At 42.2% G+C, this 20,878-nt stretch overlaps 1 protein-coding gene across 2 annotated transcripts in view; it reads left to right on the top strand.

Moving 5' to 3' along the window:
• The first annotated feature begins 1,340 nt into the window (after positions 1–1,340).
• The window catches only part of EML6 (EMAP like 6), a 131,047-nt gene continuing 111,509 nt past the window's right edge, over positions 1,341–20,878 (top strand). For both annotated transcript variants that reach the window (XM_075204046.1, XM_075204045.1), the window contains exon 1: positions 1,341–2,153. In XM_075204046.1, coding sequence (XP_075060147.1) covers positions 1,957–2,153 — 197 coding nt within the window. In that variant the 5' untranslated portion in view covers positions 1,341–1,956. The remainder of the gene's footprint in view (positions 2,154–20,878) is intronic.

Here is a 20,878-nt window from a genome sequence, read left to right as displayed (position 1 = left end):
TACCCCGACAACACTTACCCCGATGTTTTCACACCCGACGAGGCTTCTGGACGACTGGCGTGCCAAGCGACTGGAAGCAATCGCGATGAATGAAGAAGCCGCCACGAATTGATGATGTCACTTACATCTGTGACACTGTTATTGGTGGTGTTAAGGAGGAAATGTAAGTATGCGGCCATGGACAATGTACAATGCATATCGTTGCAGAGACAGAGAGAGGATCTGTGTGCGCATGCGCAATTGAAGAGTAAGGAGAAGACCCGAAGACAGCGCTTCCGAAGAGGAAGGTAAGTATGATTTTTTTTTTCACAGAAACAGCAGATTATCGGGACTGCTGTTTCTGTACTCCGGTTTTGATAAATTTGAGAAATGAATCAATACTTATCCGTCCGATAAGGATTGATAACCATTTCTCTATTTTAACGTTAAATGATAAATGTGCCCCTTAATTTCCAAACTTTAAAAAAATAAACCTAGTCACCTACCCACATAATGTAATACCTAAAAATCTGGTAATCTCATAAGTAGGCATTGTCACTACTTGCATTATTCATCTAAATATTGATTTCAGTTTAGCCTGGTCCTTACACAAACAAGAGTCATATAAATGGAAGTTAGACATGGTATTTGGCCGTTACACGCCTACAAGTAACAATGACACTATCGCATTTGTTTGCTAACACCACTTTGCAACGACAAATATAATAAAACCGTTGAGGTTGGACTATGTCGCACGAAACTCTGGGAATTGAAGTTTCTTCGCCACAAAAAAACAATGTAGAGTATCTCTGAGTTCCACGTTCGGTACTACATCTCCCAGAATCCTTTTCGAAACGATCGTTAGTTACAGGCAGGGTTGGGCGGCAAGGGAGCAGCTGGTGACCGCCCGCTTGGCGTCGCCGTTTCTATGCAATGTGCTCCTCTACCCTGGCAACTACGCTCGGCCATATTCTAGTAACTGGATACGTCAGGATCCTGGCGCAGCCGTCCGTGCCTCTTGTGGGGCTTGCGGTACGGAGCCTCCGCCTGCTGTCTGTGATTGAGGACAGTATATTACTTCACCTCCAGTGGTTCATGCGAAGACTATTGGCCGTGCTGTGCTTGTCAGAGGCTCACAGCCGCTTCCATCCTTCGTCAATAATGATTATTGATGCAGCGGCTCATTAGTTTATCTTTTCTTTTTTTTGCCCACAATGATTACTTCGCAATGTCATTTCTCCAGGGAGCAATTGGATGCATGCACTGGATCCATAAACCTATTTACCTCTCCTTCTGGCCACTGATGTTGTAGCTGTTTTATACATCTATATGCAGACATAAGCATATTATTTAGCCCGGGCTGTTCTCCATATATTTATTGCAAACACTTCTATGCGCTGTTTGCACAGCTGTGGTGCTGAGTGACAGGATCTGTTCTGCACAACTGGATATGGAGAAGATGCTGCATTGAAGAATCACTGCTGCACAGGGGACCTTGTGCTTGTCTGATCCCCTAGAGCCGAGCTGTAGAAAGTCATCCCTCAGCCATCCATTAGCAGGAAGCATTCTCCTAGATCCCACCTGTTCGTGATCATAGCTGCAAGTGGAATAAACTTGGGAGACCCTCTTTGCAGCACAGGGCACCCCCCCTCCAAGTACAGTGCATGCATTGGGGAAGGAGACACATTTGGCAGCATGGTTTTGCAATGAAGGGATTGATGGATGCACTCTCATCCCTTCTCTCCTTGCTAGGCATATCTGGCAGCTGCCTGGACAGGGGATTATGGTGGCACTAGATCGCTGCTCTGCTGTCATTAGCTTGTCTTTGTATAGGGAAATCAGGTCCTGACAGCAGAGGCTTCCCTTGTGGAGGAGGAGCTGCCCGCAGCGCCTGGGAGAGGACACCCTGCCAGGAGAAGACCCTTTTTTTTCTCCCTCCTTATATCCCCCCTACACACACAGTGTCCTTGTTATATCATGGCGGACAGGACAGCTCCTGGATGCCAGCTTCGCCTGGAGTGGGTATATGGGTACAGGGGGCATCAGTGCCGCAACAACCTGTACTACACAGCCGGCAAGGAGGTGGTGTACTTTGTAGCCGGCGTAGGGGTGGTCTACAACACCCGGGAGCACAGCCAGAAATTCTTCCTAGGCCACAATGATGATATTATCAGGTAAGCAACAGCACCCCAATAATGTGAGACCCCCATAGAGGATTTACCATGGCACCCATGCCTGCATACATTGGGCAATGGGTATCTGCTCGCCTTCACAATTCATTGTCTTCACCCAACTTTCCACATTTATGCATGCTCATAGTTGTGTGGTAGTAATAAGATACCTGAGGACTGCTCATATGATATTCAGACCAATTTATACAGAGCCCAGTCCTTGACTAAAATAATTAAGGAGATTCAACTCCACATCGGGAAATCACCATCTCTTTAAATTAACATGTAACATATAATAATAACAACAACAACAACAACAACAACAATAATGCCATTGTATTTATGTACTTGACAATAACTATTTTAAAATGTACACAGCTTTGATTTTTTTGTTAATTCATGGATGAAAAAGAGACGATATTTTAGCACTTATTATTGAATACTTCCTAAAAATGTTGAATGGTCTCTTATAAACTTAGCATATATATAAACCTTAGTACCAGGACTTTACTTGCATCAAATGAGTAGCAACTACTAGTTGTCATGTCATAACTATCCACAGGTATGTTGTGTTTGTACACCAGTCTACCAGCTTCAAGCCAGGTGTATCACTTGTAGGAATACATATAATGCTATATATGTATATGTTTAATGGGATACAACTGTAGAGTTACCTACCATAAAAAGTAAAGTAAAAGTTAAAAAAGTGACATTAAAAATCTATTATTTTCCCAACAACACTATATTAGACACCTTTACAACACAAGTGGTGGACCCCTTATTTACATTCCATAATCCCATTTTATTTCTGCTAGTGATTTCAGCTTTTGGACACATATTGGAATATCATAATAAAGTGTCAGTAAATATTTACAAAATTGTTACTAATAAATAAGTGTCTGTTTTGCCCATAATTATCATATATTGTCAACTTTGGTAACATTTATAGATAACATTTAGGAATTGTACCCATAATCACATCTATAGGAATGTTAGGTGGTTTGATTTATCTGCAATAAAAGCATTGGTAACTTTTGTAAGACATGGGTATAAAAATATTACATATGACTAGACCTTGGATCCATTTTCTGCAATACAACTGATAGGTCGATACCCTTTTCAATTGCAGCACATTATTTAAAGTTAGTGTCCAAAAGGTGCATTTGTCTGAAATTTGATTTGAATTTTCCAGTTGCTACACCCAATTACTTTGGATGCTTTATTGGGGTGTGTTGTACTGAGGTGCATTCAAATGCTTTTATGTACAGTAATCTGCATGGCAGCAAATTATTTAATAAAATGCCAGTAAAACATATATGACATTTATTTATATGTGTTCTGCTACTAACCATTCTGTACAGATTTAAGAAATTGGTACCACCCAGTCTTAATTATGCAAATTACTTAATTAAAAAATATTTGCAGAAATTAAAGTATATGTTCCTCATTATGAACATTGCCTCACAGTGCTGGGATCATGGGTTCTATTCCAACCAGGGCACTAGCTGTGCTGGGACCATGCGTTCTATTCCAACCAGGGCACTAGCTGTGCTGGGACCCTGCGTTCTATTCCAACCAGGGCACTAGTTGTGCTGGGACCCTGCGTTCTATTCCAACCAGGGCACTAGCTGTGCTGGGACCATGCGTTCTATTCCAACCAGGGCACTAGCTGTGCTGGGACCATAGGTTCTATTCCAACCAGGGCACTAGCTGTGCTGGGACCATGCGTTCTATTCCAACCAGGGCACTAGCTGTGCTGGGACCATAGGTTCTATTCCAACCAGGGCACTAGCTGTGCTGGGACCCTGCGTTCTATTCCAACCAGGGCACTAGCTGTGCTGGGACCATAGGTTCTATTCCAACCAGGGCACTAGCTGTGCTGGGACCCTGCATTCTATTCCAACCAGGGCACTAGCTGTGCTGGGACCATGCGTTCTATTCAAACCAGGGCACTAGCTGTGCTGGGACCATAGGTTCTATTCCAACCAGGGCACTAGCTGTGCTGGGACCATGCGTTCTATTCCAACCAGGGCACTAGCTGTGCTGGGACCCTGCGTTCTATTCCAACCAGGGCACTAGCTGTGCTGGGACCATGCGTTCTATTCCAACCAGGGCACTAGCTGTGCTGGGACCATAGGTTCTATTCCAACCAGGGCACTAGCTGTGCTGGGACCATGCGTTCTATTCCAACCAGGGCACTAGCTGTGCTGGGACCATGCGTTCTATTCCAACCAGGGCACTAGCTGTGCTGGGACCCTGCGTTCTATTCCAACCAGGGCACTAGTTGTGCTGGGACCCTGCGTTCTATTCCAACCAGGGCACTAGCTGTGCTGGGACCATGCGTTCTATTCCAACCAGGGCACTAGCTGTGCTGGGACCATAGGTTCTATTCCAACCAGGGCACTAGCTGTGCTGGGACCATGCGTTCTATTCCAACCAGGGCACTAGCTGTGCTGGGACCATAGGTTCTATTCCAACCAGGGCACTAGCTGTGCTGGGACCCTGCGTTCTATTCCAACCAGGGCACTAGCTGTGCTGGGACCATAGGTTCTATTCCAACCAGGGCACTAGCTGTGCTGGGACCCTGCATTCTATTCCAACCAGGGCACTAGCTGTGCTGGGACCATGCGTTCTATTCAAACCAGGGCACTAGCTGTGCTGGGACCATAGGTTCTATTCCAACCAGGGCACTAGCTGTGCTGGGACCATGCGTTCTATTCCAACCAGGGCACTAGCTGTGCTGGGACCCTGCGTTCTATTCCAACCAGGGCACTAGCTGTGCTGGGACCCTGCGTTCTATTCCAACCAGGGCACTAGCTGTGCTGGGACCATAGGTTCTATTCCAACCAGGGCACTAGCTGTGCTGGGACCATGCGTTCTATTCCAACCAGGGCACTAGCTGTGCTGGGACCCTGTGTTCTATTCCAACCAGGGCACTAGCTGTGCTGGGACCATAGGTTCTATTCCAACCAGGGCACTAGCTGTGCTGGGACCCTGCATTCTATTCCAACCAGGGCACTAGCTGTGCTGGGACCCTGTGTTCTATTCCAACCAGGGCACTAGCTGTGCTGGGACCATAGGTTCTATTCCAACCAGGGCACTAGCTGTGCTGGGACGATGCGTTCTGTTCCAACCAGGACACTAGCTATGTGGAGTTTGTAAGCTCTCCCTGTGTTTACATGGATTTCCTCTGAGTGCCATGGTTTCCTCCCACAGCCCAAAAGCATACTGGTAGGTTAATGTTAGTGTGTGTGTATTAGAGAATTTAGGGGCCTATTTTTTAATAAACAGGTGTTGCCCCGTTAATTAATCACTGCGATGACAGATGATTTTTCAAATGAATTTATTAAAATATCATCCCAGGATAGCGCCTCCGACAGGAGATGTCCCAGTGATGACTTCACTTACCTTACACATCCCATTGCCGGTCTATCCTCTCCAGTTTCTATCGTAAAGAGGCTTTTTATTTTCTTCAGATGACCGTAGTCATAGGGAACAAAAGCTTTTCGAAACGCGATAAAATTGGCCAGACAGCAGTCCTCATTGACTATGGGGACTGCAGTTAAGACGATAATTTGCCTAATGCAAGAGATATCTCCTACTTTAGGCTTTTAGTAAATGAATATTTTACTTAAAATTCCTAAACATGCGGGAAAAGCAAATTCCACATGATTTAGGGCTTCATAAATAGGCCCATTAGACTCTGCTCCTCTGCCTTTTGGTTAAGATCAAGTTTAGTTCTGTGTTTTAGAGACAGTAGTGACCCCTCAGAAAAATAAAAATAGACTGTACGCTCCACAACTGATGTGAATGATTAAAACATTCTTTGTAAAGAGCAGTGTAATATGTTGGCGCTATATAAATAAAAGTAAATAAATAATAGTCATTGGCTAGATAGACTGTTTGTAGAGTGTATAAAATATCTAACAATAACTGAAAAAGCAAAAATATCACCCTGTCCTACTAGTTCGGGAAATATGCACTGTTTGGAGACCAAAAGTACGATACTCGTCCCTCTCCCTTGTTATTGGACTGACGTCAGTAGGCTTCACTGGCTTCAATCTGATGATAAATTCTTGGCGATGGTCCGTACCTTTTGTACCCATACAGCACCAGCCCCCCCAATACAATAGGATACCAGGATCTGTGCTATTTTCAGGTAATGTTTGATACACTCTGTTAAAGAAAGTATCTCTGTCCAACAATTATAGATATTTAGATGGTTTAGTTAGAAAAAAGACCCTTCGGATCTTTTAGATTTAAATACATAAATAAATACACTCAAAGGTGGGCTTATCCTTTAAGTAGATAGAAACAGGCAAGCAGCGTTTACTCTCGGACAGATTAAATTAGCCACGTGGTGCCTCCTTAAAGTCTGACTGCGCACCTTGGCGGCTAATATGGTACTACAATCTCCGTTCATTTTTCCTCTATGGGAAGCGAAGGAAAATGAGCAGAGATTTTAATAAAAACTCTGCCCTGTGTGTCTCTGCGGACTCGCTGGAGACACCCTGCGGCCATTTGAATTCTCCCCTTAATATTAGGTAAATTCGCGAAATATGTAGATGAAATTAGTTAAGTTAATTGCAGTAGTTTACAATCCCCTTTGTTCAAGATGGTATATTCTGAATACAACCAGATTTACTGTGGATTTCATGGATCCTATTTATCATTAGAGCCCTGATCACGGTGATAAAGCTTATTTTTACCATCACTTACTGCTTTGCTAGGATAGTCTTTGCAGATCTGTGCAGGCATGAGCCAGCTTGTTGGCTCCCCCATGTTCAGTGGAATTGAAGGCCCGAAACTGAGATTTCAGTTTCACTAATATTGAAATACAATATATAAATATTTTTAAAGATAAATTTGAGAGAAGAGGGAAAAACAGAATCACACTATTTTTACACTGTGAAAAAGAGTAAGGTTGACAGATAGAAATTGTAGGAATTACATTTTTTACAGGATATAGGAGAAGATTTAGGATGAAAAGCCCAATTACCAGCGGAAAACAGGAGTTTTCACTGACGATAGTTTGTTTTTTGTTACTCCCTATACGTCTATGTCCTGATTAATTAAGGAACATGAATCCCAATTTGTGCCGTATCGTGCGTAAAATTGCTCTGCACATGCTCAGAAACGGACTATACGCCAGTTGATCACAAATACATGCGATTCATGTTTGAACGCAGAGGACACTGCCGACAGGCTACGACTTAAAGGGCAGAACGGGGAAGGGAAGGGTCGTACGCACGTAGGCAATGTACAGTATGGGTGTGCCAAGTGCCAAGGTTCAGCGCACGCACATCCATCCAATTCAAGCTCTGGGCATTTCTCAGGCATGTGATTTTTAGCCGTATCACTTGCACCAGCTACAGATCAGGTGGAAATGCTGAGTGATAGTGATAATGGTGACGTATGCAGCTAGAACATGTGTTTGCAATCAAAATCAACTGTAAAAATGTATTTTAGGTACAGTAGACATTAATAACATCCTGATATATGTATTTCATGTAAAAAAAAATCTTTGAATGTCTTTTTAATAATAATTATGGGCCTGATTCATTAAGGATCTTAAATGAAGAGGTATCTTATTTCAGTCTCCTGGACAAAACCATGTTACAATGCAAGGGGTGCAAACTATTTTTCTGTTTTGCACATAAGTTAAATACTGACTGTTTTTTTCATGTAACACACAAATACTTGATAGCTTATTTGTACGCTGAAATTTAAAGTTGATATTTGTGTGCTACATGAAAAAACAGTCAGTATGTAACTTATGTGCAAAACAAAAAACTAGTTTGCACCCCTTGCATTGTAACATGGTTTTGTCCAGGAGACTGAAATAAGATACCTCTTCATTTAAGATCCTTAAAAGGTGCTGATTTTTTTAATAGTATTTTTTTTACCAGTGCGTTCTGATGGAACTTTATACATAACATTGTGCGTATCCAGCAGTGTGTTGTGTCTGTCTGCTTACGGCATGTGCCCTATAGGCAGAGCGTACTTATACCTGTATTCAACTAGAAACTTTTCTTGAGATCCGCTTGTACTTCAGTACGGCTGCACTTGTGTGCAATTTCTGTCCAATTTTAATAACTGCAAATTGAGTTCACTTTGCACTTCCTAATGAATTAGGCCCCAAAAGTTTATCACCGGCACTAACACTATTATGGTCACTACATGCAGAAGCCTATTTAGCAAGTTGTGTGGAAGCTCTTGTACCGCCGCACTACCTGTTATGTTGTCCCCATCTAAGGTTGGCGATAACAGGCCTTCAATTCCACTGCGCATGAGGGAGCCGGCAAGCGGACTCATGCCTACACACATCTGCAAAGACTATCCTGGTGAAGCAGTAAGCGACGGTAAAAATACGCTGTGATCAGGGCTCTCGGGGTAAATATATATATATATAAAAATATATTGTCCACGGTAAATTTGATTTGTATTTAGAATACACCTTTTTTTAACAAAGGGAGAGTAAAGTAATGTATTTAACTTATCTTCATCTACATATTTTGCAAATTGATCTCCTATCAAGAGGTCAAACAGAGATTTTAAAAAGGCATCGTTATACCCTATGAGGATTGCAGGGGCTTCATACCTCCGTGCCCAGCTGTGGAACAGGGGGCGTGGCCATGACGCAACTGGTGCGTAGCCACACCCCCAGCGGGCACCCTAGCACTGTAAAGCACTAGGCTCCCCATTAGATACCTCCCTTCCCCCCAACATACCCACTTACGGGACAGCTGGACAGAGGCCTAAAATCGTGACTCTCCCTTTGCAATTGCAACAGTTGGGAGGTTTGGAACTATTCACATGGCCGACTGTAGCAGCACTAGAGGAATGCTTGATCATTGCTAAGACAAAATAATTATGCAACATATGTTATTTCTCCATAGAGCATTATCACTGAGTCTCCTGAAATGGGCTCATGAGTTGCCCCTGTGGTTTTCTTAGGCATCAACTACCACTTCCAGAGTCCTAGATTAACTGCATTTTGCTCCATTTAATGTAAGTTGCATGGAATGCAGCCCAGGCAGAGGGGCAATGCAGGGTGACAGCCCTTTTGGATGTACCCTTACTCTGCTATATGCTGCTGATAGTACTGTTGACAGAGTAAACAGGTTACATTAAACAAAAATAAACCTGTCACTTTTATTTGCAGTTATATTGTAATAAATATGGGATGCACCAAATATATGGGATTCAGTGGAATATTGAACGCCTTTATAAAGGAATCTGCCAAATATCGAATATGAACCATAATTTGTATTACACATAGAAATGTGAATTTAATCTGTAGTCTTAGCTAATGGAGATGATAATTCTCTATTTTGCACTAAACTTGAAGAGAAATCATGATTTTATTGTCTGAATCTTATAAGCCTCTAGGATCAAGCCAAATTCCAAACCAAATCCCAGACTCGGTACCTCCATTATTGAATGTAACCTTCTTTTAACTGATGTGAATTTTTATAACTGTTAAGATTGGTGGTTCCCATGTCTCACTAAACACAAAATTAAGGGGAAAAGGCACATTAATTTAAATAATTATGTTTTTACATTCTAAACATTTGCTTATATGCTTATTTGGGGAATGTTTTAATTTATTTAAAAACACTACACAAATATTGACATAATATAAATCAATGAATGTGTACTGCGTTAAATATACCTTACTTACCCAAAGGGTAAGTCAAAAGTATATTCCACTACTCTGTAAAGAACATTGGTGCATGTGCTTTAAATACAGAGCTATGAAAATAGCTCTATATAAAGGGAGGTTCCGCTTTCCCCTTTTCTAGCTTTCAGAATGAGGTTAACATTGAAATGTATCTGAGGGTTGGTGGCTGGCTGTGGGCTGTATGCAGCTCCCCAAAACTATTGTGCGGCTGGAAGATTATCTGAGAACCTTCAAAGCTTGTGTGATATCATGTCTTACTGGAATCTGGAACAATATCATAACACGTAGGTAGACCACCTCATGGTAGTACACTGCTCTGTAGGGCACTGTAGACTACCCCTGGCTTGGGAGACAAATGCTGTAGTTTATAGGGAGGGAATTGGAAATGTTGATAAAAAGTAAGTTACTTGAGCAGGACTGAGATAAAGGCATGAATGTCACATGTGCTATCAAATGCATGCACGGCCTTCCAGCCCATAGGTTGGGAGCTTGCAAGCAGAGCCTTCTTACCTCTCTGACTGTATCACCCAGTATTGTTTTATTACTGTGTTTGATCCCAATTGTAAAGCTCTACGGAATTTTCCGGCGCTATATAAATAAATGTTGATCATGATGTTGGAGATGATAGGGGTGAGCAGATTCCAAGGTTTGTCCCACCTACAAGAACCTCATGGTTCTACGTCTTGCAAGTGGGCAGTATGACTTGACTGGCCTTTCGTCATTGGTCTCTAGGTCTGAATAAGCCTGGATAAGAATATTAGAATGTGTGGCCAGCGAATGAGTGGAACTTATGGCATTGAGGTTTGTGTGCATACAGGCTCCTGTGATGTAACTCTAGCCTGCAGCGGAGAGAGTGGCTGGGGAGTAGGGGAAAAATGACTTTGGGCAAAAAAATATTAATTCAACTTACAAAAACACTTAAAAAGTAGAAATATGTATAAAATGATCAAAATAATGTTTCTCCTTCAATACTAAAGGACAGCAATGCTGTATTACTACTACACTCTTGCATCGTTTCACACAGACACGGAAACGAAGTAGAACTGTCCAGTGGAAAGAGGGCAGGTAAATGCTTCCTAGGCAGGAGCCCTGTAGGCAGTGGAAGTACTTATTGTCTTCTCGAGCTGAAATTCAGGTTTTCTGGGTTTCTGTTAGAGGTAAACTGTAGAGAGAGGTTGAACCAGCTTCTACAGCATGTTTATTGCAATCATGTATTTTTAAGATTGCTTCACTGAGATGTGCCTATTACATTTTAGTTTTTTTCCCCATCTGCAGGTAAACAACTTTCAAATTGGTGTTGTTAGAACTAACATATTGCCAACCTGTGCATTAGAATGTTCACAATTTTTATTAAACCTCCTGACAATGCATTAGAATGCTCACCGAACGAAATCATCCTGTAACCCGTTAGTGCATATAGGGGGCAAATTCAGTTTCGCAGGAGGCCCCTATGAATTTGCCGGTGCGCTAATTTCTGGGTACTATATCACTGATTTTCCTGTGCATCACTATGGGGTATGAGGAAACATTGTTGAAGGTACATAGCCGTCAAGTCTGCAGTACTTCATGGACAATTGAATTTACCCCCATAGAATATTCTGAATCCAAAAGTTAATAGATCCAGATATAGTACAGACAGCAGAAAAATCAGGATATTCCAAAACATCAGATCTTGCGTTAGGACTGCCCATCGCTGTTGTAAATTAATCACCAGACAGAATATGCAAATAGCTCTCACTAGGAGGTAGATGGGATTACCAAAGTAAATTCATTTAAATAAAGTTTGTATTTTATTATCGATATCAAGTTTTTGTATGCCACAGATAGCGATAATAGGAATAAATAGGGTCTGGCACCCTCTGAATCTCTGTTACTTTCTGCTAACACATGCCCTTTAATGTAATGTAACATTTATTAATACACACCAGGGTTTTAAAATAATTGGCCGCATAATGGAACTTAGTGGAGGCAATGCAGCGTCCCAGTGTGAGTCCGGTATGTCAGTGTGTTGCTGCTGTATCCAGACTCTTTAGAGACTGACAAGTGACCTTTTATCTCAGTGGCTTCTTTTCATTTCTTTGCCACATTGGCAGTACGTATCTACACCTCATTATGACAGTAAATGTTTTGAAAATGTAAAGCACACAGCCCATGTTTTGAATTATGTATTACTCTCAGTACACAATGGTTTATGATTTTTTAGCTCTGCTATTAGGATACCTGTTTATTTTATTGGATCCTCTTACCAGGAATTCTTATTTTTGGATACAATAGTGCATTAAGCACTGATTATATTTTAAAATAACCAAATTACCTAATATTTGTATGTCTTTGTTGGCTGGTAGCATTTTCTTATTGCAGTTTTTTATTATATATAGATGTGTGGAAGGAATTAAGTACAGCAAGTTAGATAATAGTTCACGTGCATCTCTCATAGACATTTTCTGGACTAAGCCAATAGTTGTTTAATTCACTATGAAACAGTGGGGATAAGCTGCCTTCTCTGGATATTCAGCCTCCAAGATGGCTAAATTAATGCTGTCAGTAGTTCCTGATGAACTGAAAAGCTGCAATCTCATGGATAATGGTACAAGCCACAAAATGGCTGCCCCCATTGTGTGTAGGTGACTGGTGTTAACGCATTGACAATTGTTACTGCCATTTTTTTGTAGTTGTTTCTGGAGGCCTTAGAAGGTTAATGGAACAATGCAACACATCTGAACGGTAGTAAAGACAACAGTGGGTGTGAGGGCATTAAAAACAATGGGTTCTTCTTGCCGGGCGCTTCCGGTTAAGCAAGTAAATGAGACAAGATTGGTGACAGGCCCCTTATACTGCCTATTAGCCTGGCGTCGAAGGCGAGGGAGGGAAGTGCTACAAGCGTATTAGTCTAGGGTGGCCTAAATAATCTATAACACTTTGTTTGCAGTGTAAGCCTAATTTTTTGTGGGAAACTGCCCATGTTTTAATGAACTTTGGCTTCAATGAAATGGCAACCATTATCGTTCTTACTTACTTCTAGTATAGTATTTCTTATGTTTTGTCACTAGTGTGTGTCTATGACTTTAGGAAAAATGCAGAAGGTAAGTAACCTGTGCTCCTCTGCAGTTTCTTGACTGCTGAGAGTGGTGTGAAGCACTGGACAGTTAACTCATACATGCCAACTTTCAAAACTTCTCCCCCGGGAGATGCCAGGGGAGAAGTCATGTGACAGTGGTTAGGAGGGGGCATGGTGACATCGTCACCACTATAAAATGCCGAAATTCATAGCATTGAATAGCGGGGCCGAAATTCAATGCTGTGAATTTGGGCGAATTCGGGAGGTTTGCCTACTCTTACAGGAGTCCGGGAGAGTAGGCAAGTATGAGGTAACTATAACTAATTGTTTTATTCTTTTAATGTGATGTGAGGGGAGATTAGTATTACTTTTGTACAGTTGTTAATTTACAAAGTATTGTATTAATTTGACAGGATGGTCAGGATTTATGTAAATTAGGTTAATATTAATGTGTTTTTACATTAATGCACAGCTTACTTTATGTCTCATTCTTTTTTCCTTTAACATATATATATATATTTAACAAAGGGAGGCATTTAGCTGGCAATCTGCAGAATAAGGATACGAATAGATTTACACATTTGTGCAGCAGTACACTCAGTTTAAAGACAAACAGGTGGAAGACATATGTATGACAAAATAATAGTATAAAGTCTGGTTTAATTTACATAGTTTGAAATGTCTTTTCCCACAGCAGGCTTACAGGATGTATCTGAAGTCAGAGCAAACAGAAAAGTTGAAGAGAGCTCCCTTTTAAAGGGAAGGTGGTTGTGTCACCTGCCCATCAAGCTAGGGCTGTAGGAGGAGTGTCTGGTATAAAAACCTGTTTGTTTCACTGATCAGGGTGACCGATGCTAGAGAAGCCGGACAGAAGCTAGAGAGCTGGTCTCTGTATAGATAGTGTTTAGGGTCACAAGAAACTGAAAGAAGCGTGCTCTTGCCACTATATATATATATATATATATATATATATATATATATATATTTTGTAGAAATCACCAAATAAGAGACTCCTCAGTCCAGGCTTCTTAAGCAGTAGCTGTTTTATTTCAGCATACAACAGCATAACATAAACAGTAAAGATTCCACGGCTTCCTGACAAGCTAACTATGCCCACAATCCCTGCCTATTGTCTGGCCGCTTGTCAGCATCGGAAGCCTCGCCCACCACTTCCCACATTCCTTTTAAACACATACACACACCACAGCCATCCCACCCATGTTGTGCACCTGTGTGCTGTGGGAAAGACTAAGTGGGAATTTAACCCTGTCTGCATGCTCTCTGGGATTTTACCTTTCCTTATTCAGGAAAGGTGTGGCAAATAACCTTCTTGGCCACATACCCTTCCCCTTATCTTTGTTTTCTTGGCAAAAACTTTTTTTTTGCCACCTCCCCCTTCTCTGGCTTCGCCAAATCAGGCGAATCAGCTGACCTGGGGAGCGCATCGGACAGGGCATTATTATGCAGAGCCCCTGGCCTATGTTCCACCTTAAAGGTAAAGGGCTGTAATGCCAGGTTGGGTGCTTGTAGGACCGGTGCAGTGCACAAGGCTTCTTTCAAGTCTTCCCAGGCAGCTTCCTAAGACTCAGACCAAATTAATTTTTCTGGGTTATTCTTTTTAAGAAATTCAGTCAGTGGGGCTGCTTGGGTAACAAAGTTTTGGATAAAGCGTCTGTAGTACTCAACTAATCCCAGGAAAGTCCATAGTGACTTTCTCTCTGGTTTAGGCCAATTTCTCACAGCCTCTACCATATCCACCATATCCACCTGTGGTTTTACTTTCCCCCGACCGACCACCTTGTCACCTGGGTTAAAGGTTTGTAGGGTGACTAGGGTATCATAACCCTTCTTTTGCCGTCCCTGCGCTTCCGTCAGATGTTGTTTTACCAACGGACCAATCTGTTGTAGTCAATCGTATAATTGGGCCACAAATTGTACTATATTTAGTTCTTTGGGACCCTGCTGTTCCCAACCTTCTTTGAGGATGTCTAGAATTCCATGGGGTTGTCTCCCAAACAGGAGCTCAAAGGGACTAAACCACGTTGATGCCTGAGGCACCTCCCTTATCGCAAACATGAGGGTAACAGAGTGTCCCAATCTCTTTTATCCTTAGCCACAGCTCATCTGATCATTTTCTTTAGGGTCCTATTAAACCGTTCAACCAACCCATCAGTTTGCGGATGATAAACTGAGGTCTGCAGTCTTTGACCCCTAGCAATTTGCATAGCTCCTTCATTAAACCTGACATGAAGGTGGTTCACTGATCCGTTAGGATCTCTTTCGGGATTCCCAGTCGAATCTACATTAATAGTAGCTCTTTGGCAATACTGCTTGATTTAATATTCCTTAGCAGAATTGCCTCAGGGTATTGTGTAGCGTAATCAAGGACTACTAATTCATATTGATGCCTATGAGCAGACTTCTCCAAGGGACCCACTAAGTCCATGGCATTTAGCTCAATTGGAACTGGAATTATAGGAAGAGGTACCAGGGGCTCGATAGTCTGGTTTAGAGGCCGTCTGCTGACACATTGGGCAGGCTTGACAGTATCTCTTGACTACCATACAGATTCCCGGGTAGTAAAACCTCAGGAGCACTCGAGTCTTCTCCTCTCCGAGATGCCCCCCCAAAAGGTGTGTATGGGCTGTTGTTAGTACCAAAGGAACGTGTACCTGTGGCAACAAGAGCTGATTAACTATTTTCTCCTGTAACACTGCTACCCTATATAACATCCCCTTTTATTATAAAATAAGATTCTCCCCTGGCTGATCTCTTAGCCTTCCACCCTCCATTCACTTCCACCACATATTTATAGGCATTTTCCAAAGCACTATCATTAAGTTGGTCTCTTGCAAAGTCCTGGAGTGACACAATCCTGGATATTGGGGACCAATCTTCACCCTCTGGCAGGGCTTCTGTTCCCTACTGACTCTCTCCAGCTAGGACTTTTCTTTTCCGTGTTCTGGAATGTGATGGTGGCCTAGTTGCAGCCAAAGCCTGGTATTCAGGCTCCAGGTATTGCGGCTTCTTGGCCTTTATCTCCAGTTCCGGGGTATGAAAGACAGGAGTAGGGTCGGAGGTCCGGCCAGTGACTCAGTTTTCGGCATGTCCTGACCGATCCAGTCGGCTATAATTTCTTGGAACATGGGAAAGTCTCGCCCTAGAATAAGAGGGTATAGCAGCCTTGGGGCTATTGCTGCTACCACCTGCACTGTTCGTCCCTTTACAGTAATGGGAAGATTGGCACGGTCATATTCCTTGGTGACCCTGTGAATGCACAGGACTTTCACTGATGGTAGCCGGGTCGACAGGCCTTCTGGAACCACAGTGCCGGATGCCAAGGTGATTTCACTACCCGAGTCCACCAATGCTAACACCGCTTGTTGCCGTATCAGGACGGTCACCCGGAACTGCAGTGGATTCCCCATGGATGAGGACATGGTGAACAAGCAGGAAACCTGGGGTCTAGCTGAACCACCGAACAATCCATCGGTTCTGGGCGCTTTGGACAATGTCTCCGGAAGTACCCCTGCTCACCACACTCAAAACACTTTCGCTGGAGTGACTTTGGGGTCTGGTCCAACCTCTGTTGTTGGTTTCGGCCTGAAGTCTGGCTTGACAACTGACAGCTGTCTGCCGCCATATTTTCAACAGCGTAATACCAGTCAATAGTTGTCGCAAGCTCCTAAATCGACTGAGGGGCAGTCTGTAGAACCCATCTCTGTAACTCCCGACTCAGATTTTGCTCACAATGGTTATTAGCAGGAATTTCTAACATTCTGACCGGTGTATTACGGACTTTTTGTTAACTTTGGCAGGTCTGCCAGCTGGGCACGCATTGCAGATCCCGGTCTAAACCGCCAGTCATGGAATCCTTGCGCCTTCTCGGGCCCTGTCACCCCTATAGGTACCAAAATGGCGGCTTTTAGATTGTTAAAATCCGCTGCCTGATCCTTGCGCACATCCATATAGGCCCGCTGGTCTTCAAGCATCAAATAAGGAGCCAGTTTCATTACCCATTCACCTGTTGGCCACTTAAGACGTGTCGCTGTACTTTCAAACAGCAATAAAAACGCCTCAACGTCATCTGGACAGGTCAGGTTTTGCAAGACAGCGGGTTCGTGCTCACTTTATCTGGGCTGACTGAGCTCTGCCCGCATCAGTCTATTGCTTTCCACCTGAGCCTTGGTGATGGCTAGCATTTGGCCCTGCTGGGCCTGCTGTGTGGCTGCCACATTAGTTAACGCTCAGAGGATGGCCCCCATCTTAGTATCTGATCTGGCGTGATAGTGAAACTGCGCTTCCCTTAACATACACTGACAAGCAAATGGGAAAAACAACAACAAAAGAAACCCAGTTTGTTTTTTTCAATGTCAGCTTAAGCAGTAATGTCTTAGCTAGCAGCAGCTGCGAAATTTTACCTCCAAGGAGGAACAAAACAAGCAGTAGAAAAACAGAGAAAGATATGCAAACACACACACGGAATTTTATTTTTTTAAATGTATTGAATAGCAGTACCTTGCTACATTTTACCTCCAAGGAAGGACAAAACAAACAGTAGTAAATCAAACTTATCTTTTTGTTGTCTGGATGGTTGGGAGGACAGCTGTGTTTTTGGCTGTCCTTTTAAGATCCCACTTCTGACACCACTTTGTAGAAATCACCAAATAAGAGACTCCTCAGTCCAGGCTTCTTAAGCAGTAGCTGTTTTATTTCAGCATAAAACAGCATAAACAGCATAACATAAGCTCAGTCCATGGACTGCATACACACTAGCCTTGTTTAGGACGAGAAAGGGAAGAGCGGACCTCCCATTAGCGACTTTTTACAGCCATGTTGTCGTGAGCAATGACTGTCATTTCATACTCACTGTTGTGGATCGGTCGGCAGTTTATACACACTACACAGCGGAAACGAGATTGGAACGAAAATATTAAACGGAACAACCAACCAAATGAGGCGACAATCGTCCATTTGGGCAGACTTTCAACCATCGTGTCACTGTACACACTGACCCGACTTTTGAACGAGCGGTCGTATGTCGGCTGATTTAGCCAATTATTGGTTGAAAACTGTGTAGTGTGTACCCAGCTTTAGACAATTTTACCTGACTACTGCTACTAAAGCAACAAAAAGATCTTCTTTATCAGCTCATGGATGGCTTAAAAATGGAATTATATGTTTGTGTTTGACTTCAGTTGTTCATTTTCTTTTAAGTAAGACTATTACTTTTTGCCGTACTGGCACCAATCCCGTATTGGAGCTTTGTATGTGTGAGATGAGAATATGCTTCAATATTAGTTTTGAAAACTATAACCAGCTGTCTTCTTTGACATATTTCACCATACTATATTCTGCAATCCATTTACATATACATATATTTATAAACAAACTAATTAGGATGGACAATAACATTTTTGCCATCAGACTGAAAAATCACATTTAGGGGTATATTTACTAAACTGCGGGTTTGAAAAAGTGGAGATGTTGCCTATAGCAGCCAATCAGATACTAGCTGTCATTTTGCAGAATGTACTAAATAAATGATAACTAGGGGCCTGATTCATAATTCATTAAGGATCTTAACTTAAAAAACTTCTTATTTCAGTCTCCTGGACAAAACCATGTTACAATGCGAAGGGGTGCAAATTAGTATTCTGTTTTGCACATAAGTTAGATACTGACTGTTTTTAGAGTTTCCTGATTTATATGAGCCTCACCAATCTAATACTATGGATTAGTGGCGCTTTATAAATAGCTGCTGCTGCTTTTGCTGATCATGATGATTAATCCACAAACACATATTTGCTGTTTTATAGGACTAGTAATTAGCTTACATATGTCAATGTGTCTACTTGATTGCTATGGGTTTTAGTAAATGAGCCTTAAAGATATGAAACATGCCAGTATGAAAAGACACAGGACCTAATTTATGATAGGCTTCCGATGGGCCGTACAACACATCTTGGTTTTGTACCCATGCATCTAGAAGTTCTGCTGAGTGCACTTCATATTCACTTCTATTCTCTGTTCTTGTTAGCCACCTCTGCTTACTGATAGTTCACCAATTTCTCCATTTACCACATGTTAACTTAGTCCCCATAGATGGGGACTGCAATCTAAATAATTTAGCTTTGCTTTTCTCTGACAACCTTAAATAACTAATGCCATGTCAAGATGGCGTTAGTAAGCTTCTTCAGCCCCGTCGGAGGAGAAACAGTGAAGAGACAGCTTACCTCTTCCTGCTTCCTCCTTCACTGGCTGCCAGCTCCTCCCGTCAATCACTGCTAGCTGACCCGGAACAGCAATCTACTGGACTGGTAATCCGTAGTATACACAGCAAGCAGTGAGGGGGTTAAACAGGCCACTCAGCTCCTTTAACTTTTTCCTAGCAGGGAACAATACATGTGCTAAAATAATAAAAATGGATTTAAATAGAAAAACAGGGGAACTTGTGTGTTAAAAGATGTAGGGTTTAAAACAATTCTCAGAGAAGGATTCCTTCAACTGCTTCCTCTCTCTCCTCTCTACTTGTTCTCCCAGTCTAAAGGTATAAAATAGCTATTGCCGATCTTTCAACCATGTCCTTTGCTGGATCACACACTTATGCAGGTATGCAAAGAAATACTTCACTGGGACACTGCCACTGTCCCCGCTAGAGAATCTTGTTAAATACTGGAGAAAACATATTTTTTATCATTGCGATGAACAGCGATAGATATAATAGTTTTCTCCAGAGATGGGCAACACAGTGATAAATAGACCCTTTAAAACTTGTCATGAGAGTGGAGGACTTTGGGACTGTCTTAATTACATGTGGCACTTTTGTGTGTTTGAAGCCTTGTTTTGCTTTAGGCAAAGTCATAATTGCCTACTCTCCCGTAATTTCCGTAAGGCTCACGAATTTCGTGGAGTCCTCCTGGACTCACAGAAGAGTAGGCAGCTTCCCAGACCCTGTTGGAGGAGGGCTTAATGACACCAAAAACGCCATCAGGCCACACACCCCACTATGCTGTGCCGTGAATCTAGGCATTATGTAGCACAGGGCGGGGCCACCACCTGCGGTGTGGCACCTGAGGTTATAAAAGTTGCCAAGTATGGGCAAAGTGCACTTAAAAATAACCTTATAAATGCAACAGGAAAGCACAAGATGTGTCCTATTAAAAGTATAGAACAAAACCCAATCTTTGGCAGGACAGAACTAGTGCAAAAATCAATTGTCATCCGTCTCTCCGCACAGTAAAGTACTCCCCTAAATGTGTGTGCTCTCTTCCCATATATCTCATTTCAATAATCTTGAGATAAAATCTTGATTTTTCACTGCTTCGCACCCGTCCACCTACCTCGTACTTTGGAAGGAATTATTTTAATCCGCCCATTGCCCGCTGCAAACGCTGCCATTATGCTCCATAAACATATGTGCTTTGGCAGAAATTTAGGGGCAAAATTGAGGAGCAAAGCAATACCAAAGAGGATTTTGCTCTGAGCCGTTCATTTTATGTTTTGTAAATGAGTTTGACTGAACATTTTTGCATTAGACACATTAGTTGAGCAAATCTAATTTATGAACATGCAAAAATGAACCCTGACAATACATTTGTAGTTGCATAAATGGTACTGTTAAATCCACCAATTAACAAAAGAAAAAAAAGTAATTTTTTAGATTTTTTTATTGCACTCAAAATTGTCTGATTATTATAGCAAAATCAAAAGATATGTTTATTAATCACTCAATTGAAAATAATAACATTACATAGACCAAGTTGTCATGCTAGTGATATTGGCTCAGACCAATATTAACAAACAAGTTTACCCGTGCATGATACTCATGCATTCTAGTCAAATCAAGCTACTTAAGGTGTTAAAAAGGTTCTTGTCATGCATTTGGGCCATAGCCCAGGCCTCCTCAGGGGAAGAGCGTTACTTCCCGACGTAAGCGCCCTTTTTTAACGTGGTTTTGTCCACATGTCACCACCTCATCATTCT

Source organism: Mixophyes fleayi, chromosome 3 (assembly GCF_038048845.1).
Source record: "Mixophyes fleayi isolate aMixFle1 chromosome 3, aMixFle1.hap1, whole genome shotgun sequence".
Classification (NCBI taxonomy): Eukaryota; Metazoa; Chordata; class Amphibia; order Anura; family Limnodynastidae; genus Mixophyes; species Mixophyes fleayi.
The sequence above is the reverse complement of the archived record's forward strand: the minus strand, read 5'-3'. Positions and strand labels throughout refer to the sequence as shown.